A 9,122-nucleotide genomic window follows, 5' to 3' on the forward strand; every position below is an offset into this window, starting at 1 on the left:
AGTGATCAGGACCAGGACTCAGTGATCAGGATGGGGGATCAGTGATCAGGACCGGGGCCCAGTGATCGGGACCAGGCCACAGTGATCGGGATCAGGGCCCAGTGATCGGGATCAGGGCCCAGTGATCGGGACCAGGGATCAGTGATCGGGACCAGGGATCAGTGATCGGGACCAGGGCCCAGTGATCGGGACCAGGGATCAGTGACCGGGACCAGGGCCCAGTGATCGGGACCAGGGATCAGTGATTGGGACCAGGGATCAGTGATCGGGACCAGGGATCTGTGCTCGGGACCAGGGCCCAGTGATCAGGACCAGGGATCAGTGATCAGGACCAGGGTTCAGTGATCAGGACCAGGACTCAGTGATCAGGATGGGGGATCAGTGATCAGGACCGGGGCCCAGTGATCGGGACCAGGCCACAGTGATCGGGATCAGGGCCCAGTGATCGGGATCAGGGCCCAGTGATCGGGACCAGGGCCCAGTGATCGGGACCAGGGATCAGTGATCGGGACCAGGGCCCAGTGATCGGGACCAGGGATCAGTGACCGGGACCAGGGCCCAGTGATCGGGACCAGGGATCAGTGATCGGGACCAGGGCCCAGTGATCAGGACCAGGGATCAGTGACCGGGACCAGGACCCAGTGATCGGGACCAGGGATCAGTGATCGGGATCAGGGCCCAGTGATCGGGACCAGGGATCAGTGATCAGGACCAGGGCCCAGTGATCAGGACCAGGGCCCAGTGATCAGACCAGGGTCCAGTGATCAGGACCAGGGATCAGTGATCAGGACCAGTGCCCAGTGATCAGGACCTGGCCTCAGTGATCAGGATCAGGGCTCAGTGATCAGGATCAGGGCCAGTGATCAGGATGAGGGATCAGTGATCAGGACCAGGGATCAGTGATCAGGATCAGGGCTCAGTGATCAGGACCAGGGTCCAGTGATCAGGACCAGGGATCAGTGATCAGGATCAGAGCCCAGTGATCAGGATCACGGCCCAGTGATTAGGACCAAGGCCCAGTGATCAGGACCAGGGATCAGTGATCAGGATCAGGGATCAGTGATTAGGATCAGGGCCCAGTGCTCAGGACCAGGGATCAGTGATCAGGACCAGGGCCCAGTGATCAGGACCAGGGCCCAGTGATCAGACCAGGGTCCAGTGATCAGGACCAGGGATCAGTGATCAGGACCAGTGCCCAGTGATCAGGACCTGGCCTCAGTGATCAGGATCAGGGCTCAGTGATCAGGATCAGGGCCAGTGATCAGGATGAGGGATCAGTGATCAGGACCAGGGATCAGTGATCAGGATCAGGGCTCAGTGATCAGGACCAGGGCCCAGTGATCAGGACCAGGGATCAGTGATCAGGATCAGAGCCCAGTGATCAGGATCACGGCCCAGTGTTTAGGACCAAGGCCCAGTGATCAGGACCAGGGATCAGTGATCAGGATCAGGGATCAGTGATTAGGATCAGGGCCCAGTGCTCAGGACCAGGGATCAGTGATCAGGATCAGGGCCCAGTGCTCAGGACCAGGGCTCAGTGATCAGGACCAGGGATCAGTGATCAGGACCAGGGTTCAGTGATCAGGACCAGGGATCAGTGATCAGGAACAGGCCTCAATGATCAGGACCAGGGCCCAGTGATCAGGATCAGGGATCTGGGTGCAGTTATTGTGAGAGGTCTTGCTTTGTATTCTCTTTTGTGAAGCCCAGCTCTTGCCTTGAGCCTGCAAGACCACAGGACCAGCTGATGATTTCTAGGCAAGGGGACCCCGTCCAGACCCCTGAGACCCTGCCTTGGGCCATGGGGCAGGCATCCTTGTCTCCAGAGCCTCTGCCCCTCTCCTCCCCTTCCCCTCATTCAGAGTTTGAGAACTTCTGCCTTTGGGATCATTTATTGCACCAGGAAGGCCTTTGTGGGTGCGTGCATGGCTTCTGAGCAGCGCTGAGTTCTGGCGTCCAGCTGGGCTCTCAGGAGGCTCCTCAAGTTTCCTCCCTGCAAACACAAGAGGTGTCAGGGCCTGGGGGAACTCCAGAGGCAGGTAGGGTCCTTGCCAGTGCTCCTTCCCCACCATGGCCTGGCTCCCACAGACTGGATGGAATCCAGTGGCAGCCGCACCCAGGGAATCTGATGCGCTGACGCTGCTGGGGCACATCCGTGCTCTGCCCCCAGGCCTGCCCAAGTCCTCAGTGTCTGTGGGGGGACCACCTCTCTGTAGGCCAGACCCCCATCAGGAGGGACAGGGGAGCTCTGTTGGAGCCGGGCACTCCTGCCCCCCTCAGCCAACTGCTCGGCCCCCTCGCCTCCCACCTGTGCCTGGCTGGCTCCTGCTCAGTACTGGGGGCCCTCTCGGCTGTCAGGCGGGCCCCGAACGCTCGTCACGGTCAGCGCCGTGCTGTAGAAGAGGCTCAGCAGGAAGAGGGTGAGCAGGGTAATGGTGGTGGGCCACAGGCTGGCTTCCAGGCTGTCCTCCTCGGGGCCCTCCTGCAGCAGGTCCAGCACCAGCCAGGGCAGCGGGTCCTGGTAATCTGTAAGACACGGAGGGCCTGCCAGGCCCGGGTCTGCGTGAGTGGGGGCCGAGCCAGTGCCCTCCCCACCCGGAGCTCTCAGGGTGGGGACGCTGGCAGTGTGGGTGCCCTGTCTCAGGTCTGAGGTTGCCTCCTGGAGGGCGAGAGAGCAGGTGCCCAGGGAAGGGGCTGGACCTTGCAGCTCTTGAGGCACCCTCAGGACTCCTATCTCTGGGGGTCTCAGGGCACCTCAGAGAGAGGGAGACATGGCAGGGCAGGAGGGTGGGCACTGTCTCTGCTGCGCCAAGGAGAGCTCAAGCCCAAGGCCTCCTGGATCCCAGCCCTACTTGTGAACTCAGCAAGCCCTCAGCAAGCCCTTGCTCTTGGACCTTCTTGGCCTGGGCCCCTGATGGGACCAGAGAAGATCAGACATGCCCACCCTCAGGGTGCTCCAGGTCGAGACATAGATCTGGGTCTGTGGTTAATTGTGCCAAGGGCCAGATGGACAAGACCAAGGGGCTCTGTTGCTGTCCCAGGAAGTGGCTGATAAGCTACGAGGAGCACGAGAAAGGCCCAGGTGAGAGCCACCAGCACAGGCAACCTTGCTGTCTCCAGGGTCCCAGGGCATAGACCTCCCATGTTAAATGGGATTTGGACCAGCTTGTTATATGCTGACACATCCAATCATTCGTCCATTCATCCATCCATCCATGTAACCATTCAATTACCTACCCATCTATCCATCCGTCCATCTACTCATTCATCCATCCACCTGTCCACTCACTCATCCATCCATTCATTCATCCATCCACCCCCATCTGTCCATCTGTCCATCCATCCACTTCTCTGTCCTTCCATCTGTCCATCTGTTCATCCATCTATCTGTCTCTTCGACCATCCATTCACCCATCCATCCATCCATCCATCCGTCCATCCCTCCATCCATCCATCCATCTGTTTGTCCATTTGTCCATCCATCCATCATCCATCCATCCGTCCATCCACCCATCCATCCACCTGTCTGTCCATCTTTCCATCCATCATATGTCCTGTGACCCATCCACCTGTCTGTGCTGTCCGTCTGCTGGCTCCACCCTCATCTACTGTCTCTTCCTCCTCCCCATCTCTTTAGAAAGCTCCTCCTGAGGGCAGGTCCTGGTCTCTTGGTGGCTGAACCACCTTCTCTGTGGCAGCACTTCCCCAATTAATCCATTGCTCCCCCCATTGCCCTTTGGTGACTGGACCCTTGAGAGGGGAGCAGTGGCCCAGGTGGGCAGGGGTCCCCACCCCCCCTTGGTCCTGGAAGCAGAGAGAGGCAGCCAGAAAGCTAGGTCCCCTGGGAAGGCCCAGCAGGTATCTAAACAAGAGCAGGGGCCCCGCTGCCCCCTTGTGGGAGCCCTGGTGCAGGTGTCCCACGGTGGTCATGGGACTGTCCTTCTAGTTTCGGTCTCCCTGACCTTCCCTCCTGCCAGGAGCTCCAAGCAGAAGCTGTCTAGGGGCCCTGGGTGAGAGCTGTCTCTTCTGACCCCTCACCACCCCTGCCCCCCACCCCATCTATGGTTTGGGGCTCAGGAATGCATGGGAGACTTGAATTTGGGGACCAAGTGGGGAGCAGGTGATGCCTGAGAGGGGTCTCTCCAATCGATCCCTGAACTATGCCCAGCTGGGTACACAGGGAGGCCTGAGGCCTGGAGGGACCTGGGGCAGCAGGTCTGGGCCTGGGGAAAACCCTCTGGGGGCTTGGGCGGGGACTGCTCTTGCCTTCCTGGAGCTGGTTCTGGGCTGTCAACTTCCTGCACCTGCAGGGCTCAGACGTGTGTGTGTGTGTGTGTGTGTGCGCGCGCGCACGCGTGCCTGCGCACGCGACCATGAACACATATGAGAGTACGTGTGCATGCGCCCCTGTGCACATGTGCAGAGCAGTGGGATGTGGGGTGGGGAAGGCTGTACCCAGGCGGGGTGGCCCCCTTTCCGTGCGGTCAGTGGGGCCGTCCTGCACTTCTGTGTGCTGCGCCCACAGAGGGCCCCTGGAATCCAATCCTCTTCCCTCGCCACTCCTCCCGTGAGCCCCCCTCTGCATGATGGCACCAGCCTCTTCTCTGGCCACCAGGCTCCCCTCTGCTTTGCTCATGCCTCCCGGCTGCCCCTAGAGGCAGTTTCCTGAAATACAAGTGACCAAGTCACCTGCCCCTGGGAACTTTCGTGGGGCCACCATTCTCAGGACCCATGAGGCTGTGCGTGCCTCGCAAATCTCAGCCCCAGTTCGACCCTCACGCCTGTGCTCACACTCGTGCACGGCCATGAAGGCACGTCCAGTGTCAGGCTGAGGGGAAACCAAGGCCTAGAGAAAGTCGGGGCAGTGGCTGCTCTTTCCTCCTGGGTCCTGTCCCCTCCTGGTGTGTGCAGACCCCGAGCACAGACAGATAGGCAGCCGGAGGGAAGCGCAGAGCTGCTTCAGGCGAGCATGGAGTTTATTCAAGGGGCGGGTGGGGCGGGGGCACGGCTCAGTAGCAGACGCCGTCCACCTCCGACATGACCACGGACACGTTCACGTGGGTGGGTTTACCCGCCAGGCGGTCGATGGTCTTCTGGGTGAAGGCCAGGGGCAGGGCCTCGTGGCCCACCATGCAGGAGAAGGACTCCCCCTGCTTCCAGGCCTCGGCGTCCACGCGCAGCACGCTGGTCACGGCGAAGGTGGGGACGCTCTGGCTGTGCTCGGGCAGGGAGCTCCAGGTCAGGTACTTCTCGCGGGGCAGCTCCTGGTTCCCCTGCAGCCACCGCACCAGCACATCCTTGGGGTTGAAACCTCGCACCAGGCACGTCAGTGTCACCAGCTCGTTGAGGGCCAGCTCCTCCGACGGCGGCGGCAGCAGGTGGACCTGTGGCCGGAACATGTTCTCTGGAGGGCAGAGAGCAGGGTCAGGGGTCTGGGCAGGGAAGAAGGTGCCCCCTGCCCCCTGGGCACCCCGTGTGGGGGTGGGTGGGAGCTGGAGGGCGGGGTGGGCTCAGGAGTGCACCTCGCGCACCGTGGAGTGCCCAGCCGCCCACTCGCGGGTCAGGGCCCACCTGAGGGTTTCTTGATGGTGGCGGTTAGCGGGTTCTTGGACTCGGGGTGGGTGGCAGTGCAGGAGAAGGACTGTCCGCTTTTCCAGGGATCGGTGCAGCGCGGCAGGACACTGGACACGCTGAAGCAGCCGCAGAGGTCAGGCTTGTGCTGCTCCTGGATGGCATTCTTCCCACCTGTCGGGTTCCAGGTGAAGGTGGCGCCCTTGGGGTCTCTCAGGCCACTCAGCGTACACGTGAGGCTGGCATTGGAGCCCAGGAGCAGGTCCTCAAGGGCCGGTGGGTGCAGGGACAGGCTGACCTTGCACACATCTGGACACGGCTTATCTGGACACTTATCTGGAACGGAAAGGGAAGCCAGAGCAGGTCAGCGAGCCCCTCCGCCCGCCTCCCTGGCCTCCAGCCCCAGCCCAGGCCCCTCTTGGCCACCCCCCGGGCACTCAGCCACCTCTTGTCTGAGGGGAGTGCCCACAGGGATGCAGTCAGGGAGCTGGGTCAGGGTGGCACCATGGGGGCCCCGCCCCAGCCCGCCCTCTGACCTTTGCAGGGCACGTCCACGGCCTGGCTGGGTTTGGAGAGGTGCTGCACTTGGCATTTCACAGACTTGCTGTCTGGGCACTGGTCGGCCGGCACGGTCAGCTGGCTGCTCATGGTGTACAGGCCCCCGGCCTGAGCAGGGGGGAAGTTCCTGATGGACACGCCCCTGCCGCTCTGGCTCCAGGTCACCTTCAGTGGCTCTGACGGGAGGAAGCCCTGGACCAGGCAGGCGATGACCACCTGCCCGTCTGAGTTGGCACTCCTGAGGCTCAGTGGGAAGAGTCTGGGGCTGGTTTCAGTCACTGAAACACAAGGTGTGCTGTGAGATGGCAGCCTTCGCGCTGACCAGACGCCCGACACAGCCCCATGAGGGCAGGACGACGCCCGCCTTTCCTTTACACACACAGAGTTAGTGACTGCCCCAAGGTCGCGCAGCTTGTACGCGGTGCACCCGGGGCCGGCCACCTGAGTCCAGCTGAGCCATTTCTGAACGCGCTCCTTGGGGCTCTGGGCACGTGGGCCACACGCGCTCCTCAGACGTGGGCCCTGGCTGTCGCACGCGGCTCCCCCACCGGCCAGCTGAGTCTGCGTGTGCTGTCGGAGCCTCAGCTGCCCTCTGTGCAGTGGGCGTGGTCATGCCCTTCCCCAGCGTGTGCGGTATCGTGAGAAATGGGCCCAGGGAGAGGGCAGAAAAAAGCCAGAGCAGCCTGGGCTTGAAGCTGAGTCTGCATGGGGGCCAGTTTGTCTGTCCTGGGGCTCAAGCTGGGGAGCAGAGGGGGCCTGAGACTTCTATGTCACCCCTCCCACTTCCTGGGTAAAAGTCCCAGTCCAACCACCTCCCCCTACAAAGCCGCCCCCCCCATCCTCCTAAACTAGCAGCTGACTCCCATGGACTGTGGGTATCTTGAGGCTGGAGGCCCAGTTCCAAATCAGTCCTTCTGGGCTGCCCCCTGGACAGCGGGGCTACAGAGGGCATGGTCTGCCCTGGTCCTTTCACAGTTCCCTTCCGGTCAACCGGTGACGGGAGCGGGGAACATCACAGTTGCACCCTGAGGCTGCACGGCCCTTGTGTGCCCCCAAGAAACATGGGGGGCTGTCTGGCTGGAAACCAGGGCTCTGGGTGTGATCCATGCTCAACCCACTGTCTCCTGTTCACCTCAGGCACTAGCCCAGTCCACCCCAGCTCAGCCCAGCTCAGCCCAGCCCAGCCCAGCCCAGCCCAGCTCAGCTCAACCCAGTTCAGCTCAGCTCAGCTCAACCCAGTTCAGCTCAGCTCAGCTCAACCCAGTTCAGCTCAGCTCAGCTCAACCCAGTTCAGCTCAGCTCAGCTCAACCCAGTTCAGCTCAGCTCAGCTCAACCCAGTTCAGCTCAGCTCAGCTCAACCCAGCTCAGCTCAACCCAGCTCAGCCCAGCCCAGCTCAGCTCAACCCAGTTCAGCTCAGCTCAGCTCAACCCAGTTCAGCTCAGCTCAGCTCAACCCAGTTCAGCTCAGCTCAGCTCAAACCAGCTCAGCTCAACCCAGCTCAACCCAGCTCAGCTCAACCCAGCTCAGCTCAACCCAGCCCAGCCCAGCCCAGCTCAGCTCAACCCAGTTCAGCTCAGCTCAGCGCAGCTCAACCCAGTTCAGCCCAGCTCAGCCCAGCTCAGCCCAGCTCAGCCCAGCTCAGCCCAGTTCAGCCCAGTTCAGCTCAGCTCAGCCCAGTTCAGCCCAGTTCAGCTCAGCCCAGCCCAGCCCAGCCCAGCTCAGCTCAACTCAGTTCAGCCCAGTTCAGCCCAGTTCAGCTCAGCCCAGCCCAGCCCAGCCCAGCTCAACCCAGTTCAGCCCAGCTCAGCTCAACCCAGTTCAGCCCAGTTCAGCCCAGCTCAGCTCAACCCAGTTCAGCCCAGCTCAGCTCAACCCAGTTCAGCCCAGTTCAGCCCAGTTCAGCCCAGTTCAGCCCAGTTCAGCTCAGCTCAACCCAGTTCAGCCCAGTTCAGCCCAGCCCAGCCCAGCCCAGCTCAGCTCAACCCAGTTCAGCCCAGTTCAGCCCAGTTCAGCCCAGCTCAGCCCAGTTCAGCCCAGTTCAGCCCAGCTCAGCCCAGTTCAGCTCAGCTCAACCCAGCTCAACCCAGCTCAGCCCAGTTCAGCCCAGCTCAGCCCAGCTCAGCCCAGTTCAGCCCAGCTCAGCCCAGCTCAGCCCAGTTCAGCCCAGCTCAGCCCAGCTCAGCCCAGCTCAGCCCAGTTCAGCCCAGCTCAGCCCAGCTCAGCTCAGCTCAACCCAGCTCAGCCCAGCTCAGCCCAGACCAGTTCAGCCCAGTTCAGCCCAGCTCAGCCCAGTTCAGCCCAGCTCAGCCCAGTTCAGCCCAGTTCAGCCCAGTTCAGCCCAGCTCAGCCCAGCTCAGCCCAGTTCAGCTCAGTTCAGCCCAGCTCAACCCAGCTCAGCCCAGTTCAGCCCAGCTCAGCCCAGCTCAGCTCAGCTCAACCCAGCTCAGCCCAGCTCAGCCCAGACCAGTTCAGCCCAGTTCAGCCCAGCTCAGCCCAGCTCAGCCCAGTTCAGCCCAGTTCAGCCCAGCCCAGCCCAGCCCAGCCCAGCTCAGCTCAACCCAGTTCAGCCCAGCTCAGCCCAGTTCAGCCCAGTTCAGCCCAGCTCAGCCCAGCTCAGCTCAGCCCAGTTCAGCCCAGCTCAACCCAGTTCAGCCCAGCTCAGCCCAGTTCAGCCCAGTTCAGCCCAGCTCAGCTCAGCTCAGCCCAGTTCAGCCCAGCTCAGCCCAGCTCAGCCCAGTTCAGCCCAGTTCAGCCCAGCCCAGCCCAGCCCAGCCCAGCTCAGCTCAACCCAGTTCAGCCCAGCTCAGCCCAGTTCAGCCCAGTTCAGCCCAGCTCAGCCCAGCTCAGCCCAGTTCAGCCCAGCTCAGCCCAGCTCAGCCCAGCTCAACCCAGTTCAGCCCAGCTCAGCCCAGCTCAGCTCAGCTCAACCCAGCTCAGCCCAGCTCAGCCCAGACCAGTTCAGCCCAGTTCAGCCCAGCTCAGCCCAGCTCA

At 62.1% G+C, this 9,122-nt stretch overlaps 1 gene segment (V, D, J or C); it reads right to left on the reverse strand.

The window, feature by feature from the left end:
* Positions 1–4,953: 4,953 nt before the first annotated feature.
* On the reverse strand, positions 4,954–6,905 carry LOC118890717. The segment is given in 4 exon segments: positions 4,954–5,404; positions 5,572–5,914; positions 6,109–6,407; positions 6,571–6,905. Coding segments are annotated over 4 exon segments (1,209 nt in total).
* Positions 6,906–9,122: the final 2,217 nt, after the last annotated feature.

The sequence above is a fragment of the Balaenoptera musculus genome, chromosome 2 (assembly GCF_009873245.2).
Source record: "Balaenoptera musculus isolate JJ_BM4_2016_0621 chromosome 2, mBalMus1.pri.v3, whole genome shotgun sequence".
NCBI classification, from domain to species: Eukaryota; Metazoa; Chordata; class Mammalia; order Artiodactyla; family Balaenopteridae; genus Balaenoptera; species Balaenoptera musculus.